General features: G+C 39.2%; 1 protein-coding gene across 1 annotated transcript in view; it reads right to left on the minus strand.

Moving 5' to 3' along the window:
• Positions 1-7,781: 7,781 nt before the first annotated feature.
• The window catches only part of LOC122791839 (PH and SEC7 domain-containing protein 3-like), a 2,374,133-nt gene continuing 2,362,830 nt past the window's right edge, over positions 7,782-19,084 (minus strand). Inside the window, exon 11 of the mRNA XM_044059799.1 lies at positions 7,782-7,826. Coding sequence (XP_043915734.1) covers positions 7,782-7,826 — 45 coding nt within the window. The remainder of the gene's footprint in view (positions 7,827-19,084) is intronic.

Consider the following 19,084-nt stretch of genomic DNA (forward strand, 5'->3'; position numbering starts at 1 on the left):
ACCCTCCCAATCTTTGCTATTACACACACGGTTCTTCTATGCAAGTGTACTATATTTTCACATTGTGTCCAGTCCACTTAAATTAAATAAACCAGCCATTGTACACCAATTATACAATCCCTTATCATAAATGTATTTCTGTATGTAGTCTACATGTTCATAGTCTTCCCAAATCAAGAACTAACTTCTTCCACCGATAGCATGACGTCCCCCCCGGATCAAAATCAAACTTCTTTCATAAGTACATACAGTTCTTTTACATCATGCACTCCATCCAAATAAAAGGCACATTTATGTGAAGCTTTCACATTGTGTACAGCCCATTGGTTTGGTTATCTAATTAAGTTTAATAACATAATCACCTCTAAAAGTTCAGGGAAGGAGCATGAAACCAAGTCCTCAAGTAATGTGAAACGTTCCATCTGTCTGTCAGTCAATGGCATAACTTGTAGTTGAGATGCTACTCATTTATAAGAATTCCAAAACAGACCTGCTTTTTTCCTACTGTTATGCTTTCTATTAAATCTCATTTTCACTAGTTTAAGCATGTACAGCTCATGCTTTCTGTAATTCATTTTTAAAGTTTCATCTGAGCTCTTCAGCATAAAATCCCATGCACACAATTCTCAACAGAAAACAACAGAAGTTGAGAAACTGGACCTTCATAGTTCATAGTTCATAGTTTATTACTAAGCTAACTGCCCTTGGGAGCCATTTCAAGCTTAGCCAATTATCCCTTGTGAGACTCAAACCCTGCACCTTGTGTTTGTAAGGCAAACACCTTAGCCATTAAGCCACCCTCCCTAACACCACATCATATAAATACAGCGTTCTCTAAGATGTTAGCAGACTGTCACCAAAACAAAGATCTTTGAATATATCAAGAAGAGAAAAAAGGACAAGACAGAACAGAGGACTTCTCACTGCTGTAGGCTCTGTTGTCCTGAGAAAATAAAGATTTGACTCTGAATATCATCATCTTATTTAACAATTACCTCAACTACATGTTGGTTCAAATTACTTGTCTTGGATAATAAAAAAGCTCTATCTCCACAACTTATCTCTTTCAGGTCAAGCATAGTAACTATCTTCTGGAGCTCAGTTTTCCTTGGGCGTTATCTCAAGGTGTAATTTTGGACCTATTTTATTCTCTAAATTTGCCAATTCTTTTCCTCAAGCCCTACCTAAAATTAATACAATTCTCTAAGTTGAAGTCCACCTTTTAAGTAACTCTCCAAATGACTTCACTGCATTGCAAAACAACATTCAATATGATTGCAATAAAGGTTTTCTCTACATAAATTCACAACAAACAAATCCAAATCAAAATATAAAGAAGTTATGTATTCACCATAGCATTCCATGTTTGTTGTCCATATTCTCGTCTTCGTTCTTGATGGTTGGGTTCGGATCCGAGCGTTGGTTCTGACTCTGCCACATACTAAAGCTTGAGAGCTTTCACTGGCTCGAGGCTAAACCCTATCGCAAGATGCCTAGAGACAGTTACCCAGATCTCATTTATATGAAAATCAGTCACTATACTATCTAACCCACTATGGTACATATAACCAAAAAAACCTTCAGTCCATAACTCATGAGGCCCAAAGGGAATCAGACCTCATAGCCAATTTCAAAAATTCCTCTTGATCGAGGGTGGGATGCAAGAATGGAGGCGAGAATATGGAAAACAAACATGGAAATTTATGTTGAGTACATAACTTCTTTATGTTATGTTGTTCTTATCTCGCCTTCATTCTTGATGGTTGGGACAGCGTCCTCAGCACCTTCTTCTCGGGTGGCTCAAGGGAATAAACTCATCAGAACAGTGGAACCAAAGGATGCCCTGTTCCAGAAGGCCACATCTACTTTGTATTGAGGGATAAAGGTATGAGGGTTAACCCATGTAGCTGCAGCACAAATTGAATCCAAAGGAAGACTGGCTTGAAAGGCAGTGGAAGTAGCCATAGCTCTAGTTGAATGACCTTGAATTTTCCCTGGCAGCTGCTTGTGCTGAGAATTATAAGCATAGATAATAGTGTCTGTACGCCACTTAGATAAAGTGACTTTTGAAAATGAAGTCCCTTTTCTATTTTCTGAGAATGAAACAAACAGTTGGTCAGATTTTCTAAATTCATCAGTCCTATGTAAATAAAAACGTAACTGCCTATGGACATTCAGTTGGTGAAGCTTGTATTCTGCCTTGTTCCCATAACTGAAAAAAAAAACAGGCAGCTCAATAGACTGATTTAAATTGGACTCGGAACATACTTTTGGCAGAAAAGAAGGATTTGTCCTGAGAGAGAGACTGTCTTTGTGGAAGATCAGATAGGGAGAATGGATAGAAACAGCTTGCAGTTCTGAAATCCTCCTAGCGGAAGTAATGGCTGTTAGTAAGATTATGTTCCAAGTTAAGAACTTCAGTGGACAAGAGGAGGCTGTTTCAAATGGGGGGAGAATTAAAGAAGCTAGCACCAAATTTAGGTCCCAAGAAGGTGGTGGTTCTCTTAAGGGAGGTCTTAACTCATTACATCCAAGTGACACCTCCAGGTGCATCTGCAGTTAACTCCTACTGATGCCTATAGGGGTCAAATATTGCTTGTTCATATTTGCATCAATACTTCCAAAACCATGCTATGTACAAGTTTTTAAAAGATTTCATCTTAAAACTTTCACAATGGCAAACTCAACTGTATTAATATTTGACCTCTGTCTAGTTCAGGTAACTAAATATTAACTGTTGTTTTTATGATATTAATTTATATAGATATAATTTTCATACTTTTTTCTAAATATCTCAACAAACAAGTAACACAGATATAATTCATTAGGCTCATATGAAAGCTCTCATCTAGCTGAATAAAATACTGTTGATGATATGTGTATAACTTGAGTGGTTGCTGAGATATTGTAAGTTGTTTACAAATTATTACAAATGTAATAATTACTGTGTTTACTGTGACTTATTACATTTGGTTTAAGACCTAGAACCTAAATAGTCTGTGCTGAAGAGTTTGCCATTTATACTTCTTTCATAACCACTATTGTTCCAGAGATATGAACGTTTATTTGAAATGGGAGGACATAATTTAATTCTGAAAAAAGGCTTAAGCTCCGCCCATTGGAAGTTACAGTTACAGTGCAAATTTCCTGAGCTCCATTGGAGTAAATGAGTTAAGAGGAACCTACCCCTCATAAAAGCTTTGCATAATCTGTGAGACATAATATTACATCCCATGTCTCCTACATGGTAGTTAGATATGGCAGCTAACTGTACTCATACCGTGGCTGCAGCCACACCTTGATTAAAGGTTTCTGTTAAAAATTCAAGAATTGCTAATATAGGGGCTGTAAAAAGGTCTATATGTTTTTTGTCAGCCCAACAAGGAAATCTCTTCCATTTGCTTGCATAAAGTTTCCTAGTTGTGGTCTTGTGCGATGAAACCAGAATGTGTTGCACTGCTGGAGATAATTCTGGAAACCTGGCTAAGATGGGAAGTGGAGCAACCATGCTGTCAGCTTGAGGGTTGGAATAGAGGGGTGGAGCGTTCCTGACTGATAAATCAGATGATCCGGTACTGAGTCCAAGATCCAAGGCTCCTCCTGAAAATGGGGCCATAGAAAGGGAAACCATATCTGACGGGGCCAGTACGGAGCTATGAGAATTAGCCTGCAACTCAACAATCTGGCTTTCTGAAGAACTTTGGCTATTAATGGAAACTGAGGAAAAGCGTAAAGAAGTCCAGGGGCTAATCGTGCACAAATGCATCCCTTGATGACTCCCCGGAGGGGAGATTAGGGCAAAGAAACTGCTGCATTTGGAGTTCATGGATGTGACAAAAAGGTTGCAGCAAGATTGACCCCACTTGCGAAAAATTTGGTTCGCAATTTCCTGTTTCAGAGACCACTCATGAGGCATAAGAATTGCCCTGCTTAATTTGTCCACTATCACCTTGGATTTCCCCGGGATGTGTGTTGCAATCAGAAAACTTTGAGAAGATGTTGCCCATTGCCATACTCTTAAAGCCTCTCGGCACAGAGGGTAAGATCTGGTTCCGCCTTGCTTGTTGATGTACCACACCACAGACATTTTGTCTCTTTGTACTGCAATCGTGCCTAGTGGAAGAGAGATCTGTAATGCCTGCAACGTCAGAAGCCCCTCTCTCATCTATAGGACATTGATGTGCAAGTGGTATTCGTGTTCCTGCCAGGTCCCTTGGACAGTCTGTCCCAGATAATGTCCCTCCCCACCCTATCTGGGAAGCGTCCATGGTCACTGTAGCTATTGGTTGGGGGAGAACAAATGGTCTGCCTATCGTTACTTGCGTGGACTGAAGCCACCATCGTAAGTCCCTCTTGCAAGTGTCCGTAATTAACTAACTCCAGCATGGATCACTGAGCAAAGAGTAGCCACTGTAGTATTATCATGTGTAGATGAGCTAGTGGGACTAACGTTACTGCAGCTGCCATTGAACCCAGGACCTTGTGGGCAAACTTTGCCTGTATCTTCTTCTTCATGAACAAGATTGATATCTGATGGCATACCGTTAGTACTCTTTCGTGAGGCAGTTTTGCTACCATGTCTTCTATGTTTAAGTCTGAAGGCAACAAGGCAGATTTTTCGAAGTTTATAGTGATTCCTAATTCTGAACAAAGATGAATGGCAGTGTCCCATGCTTTGCTCAGTAAATGCTCGGTGGTGGTGGTTAGGAGCCAGTCATCTAAGTATGGAAACACTCAGAATCCTAGACACCTCAGATGAGCTGTGACTACTGCCATGCATTTGGTAAACACTCTGGGGGTTGTAATGAGACCTAAGGGCAGAGCTCTGAACTGGAAATGACTGGCTCCCAGCCGGAAGCGTAGATACCTCCTGGATGGCCTTACCATCTTTATGTGGTAGTACACATCCTGAGGATCTATAGAGCACATCCAATTATTTTTTCCCAGAAAAGGGAGTATAGACTGCAGTGTCACCATCCAAAACTTTGTTTTCTTTAGAGACTTGTTTAGTCTGCTGAGATCCAAAATGGGCCTCCAGTCTCCTGTCTTCTTTGGAACTAAAAAGAACCTTGAGTAAGTTCCAGATCCGATTTGGTCTGCAGGGACTTTATGGATGACTCTTTTTGTTAGCAACCTTTGAACTTCTACGGTTGCTTGATCCCTTTGACTGGGTGGTATATCTGAGATCGACCTTGGTGGAAGGGGTGGAAAGGAAAAAGGAATGTTGTATCCCCCTGGATATGATCGACTCTACCCATTTGCCTTGAGTGATGTCCAGCCAGGCCTTTGGGTACAGTGATAATCTGCCCACGACCGCCTCCAGAGATGGACAGGCAGGCCTCCTTTCATGAGTGCTGGAAGGGCCTACCAGAAAACGTATCTCTGTCACCCTGGTACTGCAGACTCCCTCTGCCGCGAGGACGGCGTCTTCCATTGTTATTTCCCCCTATGCCCCTGGGGGAAAATTCACCATGTGCGTCCGGCAAAGCTCTTTGGGATTTCCGTACCACATTTTTCCGCCCTTCTGACCCTTGGGATAAGGTCTGGCAGGGACAGAAAGATGTACTCCCACGGCAGACAGAGTTTTGCCATCTTGTTTGCACCTAGTAAGAGTCTCTTTCACTTTTGGCCCAAACAAAGATGAGCCATCAAAAGGGGCATTAATAAAGGAAGATTTGAAGGGTTCAGCAAACTCACAAAGACACATCCAGGAATGTCTCCTCAGAGCTATTCCTGTGCCTGCTGCCCTCCTCACTCCATCGGCTGCATATGAAATGAGGCGTATGGAAGAGTTTACTATAGAATTTAAGGTAGTAAGCTGAGAGGTTACCTTGTCAGGTACCCCTGTAGCTGTAGTACCTTGGAGGGTATCTCAAAGCTCCTTGAGGAGATCCCTCTGAACTCGAGTAAAGTGGGTTAAGTAATTCAGTGACCTAAGAGTAAAGGCCACTGAAGAAAACATACACTTCCCGTATCTGTCCATCGTTTCAGACTCCTTATTCGGTGGATGGACAGATGAAGAAGTTTTGGCCACTGCCACCACCATAGCATCTACTGGGACACCTTTGGTCAGGAAATGTTTGTCATCTGGGGCTGTAATAAATTTGTTGGGCCTCCTCGGAATGGGTTCTACAGATTCTGGAGAGCCCCACGCCTTTTGACTGACTACACCAAGGAGCTGGTCAAAAGGCGGAGACACCCAAGAGGTGGAGGGTCAAGATCCAAATGCCTCCAGGTATACAGACTCATCTTCAGAAGGGGAGAGGGCCTTTCAGCCACCCCTCTGCTTCAGGATCTCTAAGATGTCTGAAAAACAGACATCGTCAGAGGGTGAATGTGGGGACCCTTCTGAATCCTCTAAGTCCGTATCTGAAGTGACAGACTCAGGGAAGTCCAGGTGCTTCCTTTTACAAGTTCCCTTCCGAAGGACCTTCTCAGAGGGATACTCTGGGGAAGTTTCAGAAGAGAGTGTCTCCCCCATTGGGGGGTCCTGGGGTATTGGATCTCTGTTCTTGGGCTGGAGGAATGGTGGGAGGTAGACACTGGCCCTTTAGGGGGAAGAGTGGCTGGAGTCAAGGGTAGAGCAGTCTGAGGGGACAGAATGCTCCTCATCATCTTGAGGGCACCATGGTCCTGGCCCGAGACAGTCTCCAGCTCCGAGGAACCAGGAGACTTCTCCCACACCAAGGATAATGGCTCTGAGGATGATGTGGGAGCACAACTCACCTGCGCCGAAGCCCAGAGTTGAAGAGTCGGATCCGAAAAGAGTCCGATTCGACTCTCCCCCAGGACCCGACGAGGGAGTGTCAGCGCCCAGACGCCTCGATAGAAGGTAAAATTGAGGAGATCGAAGTGGAAGTTGGAACCAAAACACCGGGAGTGGTTTTTGGATCTAATGGTTCCACCACAAGGACCTCCAGGCACTCCGGCTTCAAACTCATCCAAGTCGAAGGAGGAATAGAAGATAAGACAGGTTCAGTGGTTGGCTCCACGTCCTTCTGGGCTGGGCTCAAGAGAATTTTTGCTAGGGCCAATGTCTGAAGCAACCTCTTAACCACCAGCTACACATCATTGTCCAATAAGCTCCTGGACGATCGAGAGGAATAGGTGGATGATCTATGGCTACCAGCTACTGATTGCAGAAGGGTTACTCTGGCACAGAACGAACCGGCTCCAAGGATGGTGACCAGCTCCTTTTTTGGTCCCAAGTTGGTTCTGATGATACAGATGGAACCGATGGAGACTTGGACTTCTCTGACTCGATAGCCTTTGGATCCAAAGCTAGTAGCTTTTCCAGTCTCTTTGTCGGCTCAGAAACCAGAACCGATGAAGTTGATTCTTTTGAGGGCTTATCTTTAGAGGCCTGATTCCCTTCGGCAGCCGTCTCAAAAGGTCCCTTTAACAAGCCCCTAACTATCAATTTGTTTTTCCACTCCTGCAGGACCCTAGAGCTAAAGCCATGACATACAGCTCAGGAATCCTGCAGGTGAATGGCTCCTAAACAATAAACACAACTAGTGTGTCTGTCCGTCAAAGACATTTTCTGTGTGCACAAGTCACACTTTTTAAATCCAGACTGTTTTGTCTCTTTAGCACTATCCTTAGACATAATGTAGACCTGGTCACAACTATAGCTAAACAGCACTATGAAAAAATACACAGCTATAAAGTAACAGCCCTACGCAATACAGGAAACACTAACAAAATAAGCAGAGAGGAGACAAAGTTTTTTTTTTAAACTTTATAGGTAAAGAAGGAAAAAGGGACTAGAGGAGAGGTCTCTAAGTTAAACGATGATCTCTTCTGACCTGAGGTGACTCCTCTAACTTAAACGGAAAAAACCTTGAAAGTTAGGTAGTAAAACTGGGGGGGGGGGGGTCTCTAATCTAAACAGGTTAAAATAAAAGGGAACAAGAAATGAATACTCTAACTCAAATGAATTTGTATGCGGAGACAACTAAATTTATAGAGAGAGAGAGAGAGAGAGAGAGAGAGAGGGAAAGGCCTGAGTAAAACAACGGCCCACACAGTAACAGCAAAAACAGTGAGAAAAAAAACAAAAGCAATGCTCCTACCACTCTACAAAGGTAACTACTTGAAATACCTTAAAGATATTATAAGTTTTCCACTAAAAAACTTTAAAGAAGAATAAATGAAAGAAACTTAAGACTGCGCCAGTGAAAAAGCAATCCCGAAGCAGCAAGTAGCAAACGAGATCTGGGTCACTGTCGCTAGGCATCTTGGGATAGGGTTTAGGCTCAAGCCAGTGAAAGCTCTCGAGCTTTAGTATGTGGCCGAGTCAGAACCGATGCTCGGTTCCGAACCCAACCATCAAGAGTGAAGGCGAGACAAGGACAACATAACATATGGTATTTAGCTCATCCCCAAAGAATATGAAAGTGCCTTTCTTTAAACATTAATGAATTGATGAAAAAGTCTATATAACAAGCTTGCACATACACAAAGGTGATCTTCTCAGTCTTGGTCATACCTCTCTACCTCTTAATACAAGAAATCTGGATAAAACCAAAATAATGGGGGGACAACATCACAAAAGTACAGACAGATTTTAATTATTGCTCAAATAAAAATAGAAAGTTACTAGAATAACAGGTTTTGCATTAGCATGTATTTTCTGAAGGATAAAATGTTTGAAACTCAAATACCTATCATAATTTAATGACTTCAAGTCTCACTGATTTGCTATAAAAACTAATTTTAGCAGGAACAGACTAGAAATCTGAGGCAAAAATCTGGATAATGTGAAAAAAAAAAAAAAAAAAAAAAAAAAAACTGTACAGTTGAGAGGTATAGTCTTGGTACAATATTTAATGGGTCTACATCACTTGATCGGAATACCAAATCAGAGAATATCTACTCATCGACCCCTATTCAGCGAATGTCCTTTTACTGAACGCACAAATCAGTAAACCTTTCTCCCAGGGCACTGAGTTAATTGGCCAACGTGGAAATTTGTCCTTTTCCCCACTGTAGTGCAATCTCAGAGTTAGTATATATAATTAAGGGGGTGGGAGCATAGCCCCCCCACTTTGATGGGTTTGTTATATTCCATTGTGTATCACTCGGTATGTTGGCCTACTAAATTAGGGCCCTGGGTAAACATTCGCTGATTTGATCATTCGATAAAAAGGTAGTTCACTGAATAGGGGTTGATGAATAGATATTCTTTGAATTGGTGTTTTGATCAAGTGATATAGACCCCATTTAATACATACAATGAATTCATTATCTCTAAACTTGATGCCATTATTTATTTATTCACTTACTGTTAGATATTATGAATATAAGGCTGAAATTAATTCTGCTGTAAATATGCTGAAAGAAAAAGCTTGCTTAAATGCAGAAGCAGAGTTTAGTAATATGTGATCAGCAACCATACTAAATGACTGTGGCTTAAAAAAATAAGGAACTTGCTTATGAGTGTATCACACACACATCAAGAAAGCTGACTTCTTACAGACATGACAAGAATGTAATCTGCTTTCTCTGGACAACAGGACATGTTTTTCTAAGAAAGTTTAAAAATGTGCTTTTCTAATCCACAAGGTGTTTCCTTGAAGACAGTTTACTTAACAGCATTTGCACAAGAACAGATGTGTCAGCATTTGCGTCATCAAGGCAGTATCTTTCCAAAACCAAGAGGGTGTGTGTTTAACTAAAATATATATAAAGTCTGTATTAAATCCAGTTATGTTAGGGGTATGGTAGGGACACATTTTGTCCTGAGGTAAATGTTATATCTCTCACATCATCTGTACTATATGAGAAGTAAAGTGGAACATTTTCTGAAGCTGGAACAGAAGTACATGTGGTTTATTATAAAAGTTATTGGTTACTGCTCTTAAAGACAGGAGCTGCAAAGTATATTCTCTCATCAGTGTACATTCTGCAAGTTTCTGTATGCAACAGACTGTGAATGCACCTATAACCAGACTTTGATTCCAGCCAGCAAGACTGAGTGTCTTAAGAAGACTTCAAATCCCACAGCAAGAAGCAGCAGTAAGCAGAGCCATATATTTTTTCAATGGCAAGCTAGCCTGCATTTGAACCTAAAATCTGCATTTGAACCTAAAATCTGCATTTGAACCTATAATCTGCATTCAAACACAGGGGGAGTGATGGTAAGCCCTGCAGAGGGTTACTTCAGTTAAATTGCAGTAACTAACATTTGTACGTATGTGTAAATCCTAAACAGAAGTATTCCAGTTTATGCAGCTTGCAGTAGTAAAGTTTTTTAGACGTCTAAAATCCGGAGTGAGACTAGTTCAAGAAAGTTGCAGTGCCATAAATTCTTCAAGAAAAGGTGGATGTCCACTTGTACAGCAGTCCGCTGCCTGTTGTACTTCACCAGCTTCTCAAGTGACTTTGAAAAATTTCCAGCCATCTGCAACGACAGCCTGATCACCTGTTTTCTTGTTCACTGGTAAGACTTTTTTCTACATCACATTTTTTAGTATGGATGCTATTCGACCGTTTGGATAGTAGACAGTTTGGATATTAGACAGTATGGATATTTTCAGACATAATTCAAGCAAATGTAAAAAAATTGCAATGTTGGTATACACAGCACATTAGTAAATGTAAAACCTTAGTAGGGCAGGTTGATAGCAAGGCATTATGCAAATGTATTACAATATTTGACTGGTATCTCAAAGAAAACCATGTGAAATATGATAAATGTTTATTGTGTGCTTCAACAAAAACTGCACTTTGTGTATTATGCCATAAAAAAAGTATTGCATCATATTGCTAAAAAACAGACTATAAAGACAGATCTGTTCATGATAAAGAATTAACTAAGGGTAAAGTGTTTCTATTATATTCAGATGTTGAACAGTTATGTCCTGTCACCACATGTGAGTCAAATCAGTTACTGATAGAACCCCTAGTACATTTTGTTACTAAGGAATGTAGTAAACTGCTAAAAGACAGACACAATGAGTTCAGGAAGTTTAGACAAGTTATACATACATCTTTTCAAAAGTGCATAGGAGTTTCAAATTCAGCAGAACAGCTTACTAAAAAATATCAGAAAGACCATGCAATATTACAGGAGACTCTTAAACAACAGTTACGAGATGAAAAAAATAGATTAGCTGAACTGACAGAGACTGACTTCCTACATACATTGGGAAAGAGTAGGAAACCACAGCTGATCTGTACAAAAGAGATATATTTTATAATATGTTTGTGTTTTGAAAATGGTTAAGCTTACATGGTAGGATGGTAGGATCTGACAAATCATTCTCAAATGTTTAAAACTTCCATTCAATTAAAGCAATGTATTTATCAGTACTACAGTAAAGTAGAGCATATGACTGCCATTCTTAGCATAGTCAAAAGGTAAACAAAACTGTTCTAGTGTATAAAATTAAATAAAAATAGATAATAAGAGTAAAAAGTTAAAGTCACAAAACTGACATGATTGTATAAAGATATACAGATAAAAGACAGACATGCATGTATGTTATTTTCATCTAGAGTACATTTCTTTACAATGCACAAAAGCAAAAGGCAGACAACAGCAAATATAAATAATGTAAGTATAAACATATGTTAAGCTAATATCTATTTTGTTTTTTACAATTTTTTTATAATTATATAGTAACACCAAACAGTTAAAGTTCTGAATTTTAAAAAGAAATAAAATCACAGATGGTATTAGTTAAACAGTTTTTGTAAAATTAATGGCAGAACAGTTAAATAGTTAAATAAATAAAATACTGAAATCCATTTAAGCTAATTGTAAAATAATGTCTGTTTATGTAGTATAAATGCATAGTTATGCAAATTACAATCACATTAAAGGAAAAATGCCAAAAAAATTAACTATAGTTTACATAGTATGAAATATGAGCTCAGACCTTCCTAGACTGAATGAATAGTTACAGGAAATGTTGGAAAGATAAGATAAACAACAAGACTGATTGCCAGACAAGTAGCTTGAGTTTTTCTAAAGCATCATTATTAAAACATACTTGTTAAAATGTTTACAGGAAACATTATTTGGTAATTATAATAAAACATCACAATTGTGCATATATGTCACTGATAAAAATAAAAAAGTTACATCAAGTATAGCCAACAGATGGGTTATAGTATACATACAGTTCAAATCAATTATACAGGAAGGTACAAATAACTACTACTAGTAGAAGTAGACAGCAAAGGCAACAGAAAAGATGATCAAATCAGACAAAGGTCTATAGTTTAATAACCTAATAAAGCAAATGTATAACCAAAGTGTTGGGCTGATCTACATTATAAAGCAAATAAACAATAGTGCAATATTACAGGGGGAGGGGTACTTTCTCAGTTTTACACTGACTGTATAAGCAGTGCTGCACAAGGGTCTGAAATAAAACTACATAAAAAATAAACAACAAGGGTCTGAAATAAAGCTACAGAAAAAAATAAACATCAAGGGTCTGAAATAAAGGTACAGAAAAAAATAAACAACAAGGGTCTGAAATAAAGTTACAGAAAAAAAAAATAAACAAAGGTCTGAAATAAAGCTACAGAAAAAATAAACAACAAGGGTCAGAAATAAAGCTACAAGAGAAAAAAATAATTGCAACCTGTTAAACTGTAAAGTTATACAAGAGATGGTTTAAAAAACAAGAGATGGCTTAAAATTGATCACAGCTATACAAGACAGAGTAAAGATATGTAAAAAACTGAACAAGATTGGTCACTATTTTTAATATGTTTTTGACAAAACAATTTTGGTATAAAAAAGCATGAATACTTTTAATTGTTGAATATGTAGTTTAAAATAACAGGACATATGCCTTTGGTGCCAATTCCACTAGATACTTCTAAAGCAGACGTGTCCAACCTGTGGCCCATGGGGCCCACGACCATGGCTCTCCCCCATGCGGCCCTTCACTCTAACCCTCACATACATGCTGCAAAATCAAAAACATTTTTTTTTTTTGTTTTTTTTTGTTTTGACCGCTCCCGCCTTATGTAACTATATAATGTCGGTATACCCTTCTAGTTTTTTTTTTTTTTGTTTGAAAAAAGGTCAGTGTATTTTTGCATTATTTTTATTAAATAATCAGTGTGTGTGTGTGTGTGTGTGTGTGTGTGTGTGTGTTGCTGAAGAAGAGGACTCATATGGATTTTTTGCTGTTGCCTTTGAACAGCAATTACCCAGGAGTAAGTGAAGAGAAGAGAGTTGTATTGAGAACTCATACCTACCTCTTAACTGTATGGATGAAAGAATGTCTGAATTTTTTTCATCTTCCAATTCTGTTGTCTTTGTTTAGGAAATAAAAAGTAGTCATCCAAGGTAAATGCAGTTTCAGGAGTAACTTGCAGCTTCTTCTTGCTATTTACAGTGGATGGATATTTACATTCAATGGACAAATATATTAACGTGGCCTGTGGGGTTCTGATTTAGACTTATATCATTAGACTTAGGAGTCTGAGGGGAAGCAGCTTGGAGTTCTATCAAGAAAGTTCTGTTGTTGCTGGGGTTGGTTGTTATAGGTTACTACTACTACTACCCCTTTGCCCTTTTTTTAAAAGCAGCATTATATCCCTTGTGTGAGACTCAAACCCTGCACCTTGTGTTTGTAAAAAAAAAAACTAACCCAGGCCACCACCCCCCTAGGAAGTTGCAGGATGTTGATGCAATGTGTTTTTATTATTATTTTTAATGCATTTGAGACATAAAAGTTTTCCAAATGTACTTTATAGTCTTTGTATGTACAAATGCAGAAAAATTCAGTACAAATGATAGTCTTTGTATATACAAATGCAGAATAATTCAGTGTGTAAATACATACTGTAAAGAATACATTGTAATAAGTTTAAAAGTAATTTGTCAAGTTGTAATATCACTGGTTTTACCCCAGTAAAATAATTGCTTTCATCTAAGCCCAGTTCAGTATTTTACCAAGATGTTAATGAGCAGTTCAAAAACATGATCACAATGTTATGGTTAAAATGACATTGAAACTGTATATTTTCAGTAGTGTATAAATGCTTGCAGTAGCACATGGTTCTTGTCTCTAATAGTTAATTCAACAGTTGCAAAGAGTTAATGAAACAGTTCTAAGTCATAAATTAAATTCTGTAATTGCAAAGGAATAAATTAATCAAGTTAAACTAAAGCCGACACAGCTCATAACTGATAAAATAATTTCACAGAATGGTCTGCAAAATAAAAAGTTGTTAAATACATTCAGTTTGGTAGTAATACTTGAATATAATTGTATTAACTATGTAAAATTGCATTTTGATTTGTTGTATCAAAAGACTAAAGGTTTATTTCTTGTGTTTTCTATATAATGTGATCAAAAAATACATATCAGTATAAAATGTTTTGAGTATGTTTAAAAACAGAGGGAATTGTTAGATATTATGAATATAAGGCTGAAATTAATTCTGTTGTAAATATGCTGAAAGAAAAAGCTTGCTTAAATGCAGAAACAGAGTTTAGAAATATGTGATCAGCAACCATACTAAATGACTGTGGCTTAAAAAAATAAGGAACTTGCTTATGAGTGTATTACACACACATCAAGAAAGCTGATTTCTTACAGACATGACAAGAATGTAATCTGCTTTCACTGGACAACAGGACATGTTTTTCTAAGAAACTTTAAAAATGTGCTTTTCTAATCCACAAGGCGTTTCCTTGAAGACAGTTTACTTAACAGCATTTGCACAAGAACAGATGTGTCAGCATTTGCGTCATCAAGGCAGTATCTTTCCGTTTAGAGGGTGTGTGTTTAACTAAAATATATATAAAGTCTGTATTAAATCCAGTTATGTTAGGGGTATGGTAGGGACACATTTTGTCCTGAGGTAAATGTTATATCTCTCACATCATCTGTACTATATGAGAAGTAAAGTGGAACATTTTCTGAAGCTGTAACAGAAGTACATGTGGTTTATTATAAAAGTTATTGGTTACTGTTCTTAAAGACAGGTGCTGCAAAGTATATTCTCTCATTAGTAGTGTATATTCTGCAAGTTTCTGTATGCAACAGACTGTGAATGCAACTATAACCAGACTTTGATTCCAGCCAGCAAGACTGAGTGTCTTAAGAAGACTTCAAATCCCACAGCAAGAAGCAGCAGTAAGCAGAGCCATATAATTTTTCACTTACTAATTTACTTTTTCATTTATTTTATTTTAATTTGTTAATGGGCTAGAGTATTGATTGTAAAGTATTCTTTTTAGTCTTAGTAAGTTCTCCTACAAATTAAACCATCCATTTTCATTCTTCCTCAACCCATGGGTTCAGATCTAATCCTTGAATCCTACTCGGCCATATACTCCAGAATTTGGATCCAATTTTCGAGCTCCTCCCTCTACCAATAATGCCTTAGTCCATCCAAATTACCTCAGATTGAGATTGTTGCCATTAGGCCTATAAAGTTAGACAGAGATAGGGATTGCTAACAGAGAAAAGAAAGGCCTCAAACCGGAGCTGTTGGCTCCAAAACACAGTCCTACAGGTGTCTCCAGAAAGTTGAAGGATAGGGGATGGATGAGAGAAAGTTGAGGAAAAATGAAAATGGGCAACACAGATGCCTAGTTATGTTGAGTACATAACTTTTAAATCTGATTTTGTCCCTTTCATTCTTCCTCAACCTACAGGACAGAGTCCACAGCTATGCTGATCTTGGGTGGCGCTCATGGAAAGATATCTCAGAGCATCACTGAACCAAAGGCAGTTCTGTTTTTAGAAATAATATCCAATGTGTAATGAGTAACAAAGGTAAGAGTACTGGACCATGTGTCTGCTGTGCAATATCATCAATAGATGATCTAGATCAAGAAGCAGATGAAGCAGCCATAGATCTGGTTGAATGAGCACTGGGTGGTTTGGGTAAGACCATGCCTTGCTGAGAAAAATCCAAGAAATACAGTATGTAATCCATTTTGTTAGAGAGGCTTTGGAAACTGGGAACTCCAGTCTTTTTTGTGAAAAGGAAACAAACAGTTGATCTGATTTTGTGATTTGTTTTGTCCTGTGAAGATAAAATTATAATTGTCTACGTACATCAAGTAGATGAAACATGTACTTTCCTTTGTTCAAAAAATTTGGAAAGAAGACTGGTAAATGAATGGACTAATGTTGTTTTCAGAAGCCACTTTGGGTAAAAAGGAAGGGTTTGCCGATAAGTTAACCCTATCATTATAGAAGCTAATGTAAGGAGTTTTTGAAAAAAGAGTCTGGAGTTCAGATATCCTATTTGCGGAAGTAATGGCTACCAAGAAAACTGTTTTCCACGAAAGGAATTTTAAATCACTTTTAGCTGAAGGTTCAAAGTGTTTCTTAGTTAGACCTTGTAGCACAACTGTGAGATCCCTGGAGGTGACGATTTTTTTTTGGTAGCCTGAGAAGAAAAATGCCTTTTAGAAATGTTCTGCATAATTTGTAAGAAGCCACGGAGTAATTTCTGTCTCCTGTGTGAAAATTAGAGATAACTGCTAACTGCAGCTTAATCATAAGGAAACTAGCTCCTTCTTTAAAAAGGGTCAATCTCATTATTAAAAGCCCAAAGGGAGAATTTTTTTTCCACTTGCTCTTGTAAGCTTTCTTAGTAGATTGTTACGTACCTGAGAAAAATGCCTGAGCTGTCTAACCATTACTGAAAGTGGAGAAACCATGCAGTTAGTTTGAGGGCTTGGATGCTGGGATGCCGGATCCCTGATGGGTAAGACAGGAGATTAGGAGATGGCTCCAGTATCTATGGAGGATAACAAAGGTTGAGACCACAAAAAGGGGAACTATATCTTTCGAGGTCAGAAGGGGCAATGAGGATGACTGAGCTCTTCAGCCAATTTGCTTGATACAGAAATTTGGAAATCAAAGGAAGAGGGGGATACCCATAAAGAAGACCAGGGGGACAAGTGAGGACTAGTTCATCTGTTGGTGATTCCCCATGAGGGGGGATAAGAGCAAAAAAACTGCTGCACTTGTTGTTGTGGGAAGATGCAAAGAGGTGGGAGCTAGGTTGGCCCCAAGGACTGAAGATCCTTTCTGCCACAGGTTTAAAAGCCTGAATTTGCACTTGTTTCCCACCTTTCCTGTAACTAGTCTAGTCCACATACAGATCTGCTGTATCCAGGACTGCTTGTAAGGTTCTGAGCCCCCAAAGCCTTCCTGTGTTGGAGGGAAGCCTTCTAACTTATCAGTGGCAGTGGTAAGCACAAGGTAGCCTATCTACCACAAGAGTGGTTTCTGGCCCAGTAACTGTAGTTTACTGGCCGTTTGGGTAGTTTTTCCATCTCTTTCAGCTTTCGGGTTTAAAAGCTTGTGTTTGCGCTTGTTTCCCACCTTTCCTGTAACTAGTCTAGTCCAGATACAGATTTGCTGTATCCAGGACTGTTTGTAAGCTTCTGAGCCCCCTAAGCCTTTCCATCTCTTTCAACCTTTTGGTTTAAAAGCCCGCATTTGTGCTTGTTTCCCACCTTTCCTGTAACTAGTCTAATCCAGATACAGATTTGCTGTTTCCAGAACTGCTTGTAAGCTTCTGAGCCCGGCAAGCCTTTCTGTGTTGGAGGGAAGCATTCTAGCTTATCAGTGGGAGTGGTAAGCACTGGGTAGCCTATCTACCACAAGATCCAGGTACAGATTCTCAGTTTTAGCACTTGAATTTGCTTATTCATGCTCAGCACTTGTTCAGAACTTGTTGTTAGCACTAAATAAGCTACAAATTACTACAGCACTCAACTTTCCTCTTTACCTAGAGGAAAAGAGTTTTTGTACTTACTTTCCTCACTTGCTTAGAGAAAAACAGCTCTTATACTCACTTTCCTCACTTCTCTAGAGGAAAATAGTTTTTTATTCAGGCATGTCCAAGGGTCAGCTCCCAGTGCTCTCTCCTGTCTATATGATGAATCTGGGCATCTTGGGGCAATGTAGCAATTGCCTCATGTATACAGACAACCCTCTCCTCCTACCACCCAACACTATACCCTGTGAAAAATGCACTTATCTAGCCAAACTGGAGGTAAAGGTCTCTCCAACCAAAACTGAACTTGACAGTCAAGAGGAGAAGGTAAACACTTGCATTAAACCTATACCACCAAAATCCACTCATAGAAACACAAAAACATTCACAGAGGCTCTCAATAATAACCTGTTCAAGCAACAGAGACCTCCAAAGCAGAAATGCAAGCAACCTCCACCCCCCAACACAACCCAAATGATACATAGCCCACAGACTCAGTGTGCCAATAAACCACAGCCCATAAGCCAAAACAATGTACCCAACATACTAGTCATAGGTGACTCTATAGTCAGGCACACTGATGTCCCGCTCACCAGGCTAAAGAAGAAGAAGGCTACTGTCAGCTGCCTGTCAGGTGTCAGGATCCGCCACATAACCCATTCACTCAGGTCACTCTACAACAAGTACAAATATGACTCTGCCATTGTCCATGTTGGTGTGAACGACCTGAGATGTACCTCCCTAGACTACATGAAAAGAGACATGGAAGAGCTCCCCGATCTTGTAGCCCAGGCAGGTATGACCCTAGCCCTGAGTAACATCCTGCCATCGGATACCGCAGTACAAGGACAAAATGATTGACTTCAACAATTGGCTAAGCTTCTGGTGTCATTCTAAGGGGATCCAGTATCTGTCTGCCTGGGATGACATGGCTGACACACCACGATGCTTTGCCAGAGATGGCCTGCACCTGTCAACCCTGGAATTCTGGATACTGGCTTAGGGTCTTGCCACCCTTATAGTGCCTTTTTTAGACAAGGTTCACATGACAAATTCACCACTGTAACAGAAACAGGCAAGCAAAAACTGAGGGTAATGCTACTCAATGCTAAAAGTCTAAATCTCAAAATGCATTCACTTGAGGCACTCCTTAAAATGGAGAACATCTATATTTGTGCAGTGACTGAGACCTGGTTCAAGGCTCTAGAGAGCACTCTTGCATTACCAGGCTATACCTCATACCACACTTTTCAGCCATCTAACCTGGACCAGAACACCAAAGGAGGAGGTGTGTCCATATTCATTAAGGATATCCACAACTCCAGGCCTGTAACACAGCATAATGCATCCGAGGTTATCCAAG

The sequence above is a fragment of the Protopterus annectens genome, chromosome 17.part0 (assembly GCF_019279795.1).
Source record: "Protopterus annectens isolate FY-2018-M chromosome 17.part0, PAN1.0, whole genome shotgun sequence".
Classification (NCBI taxonomy): Eukaryota; Metazoa; Chordata; order Ceratodontiformes; family Protopteridae; genus Protopterus; species Protopterus annectens.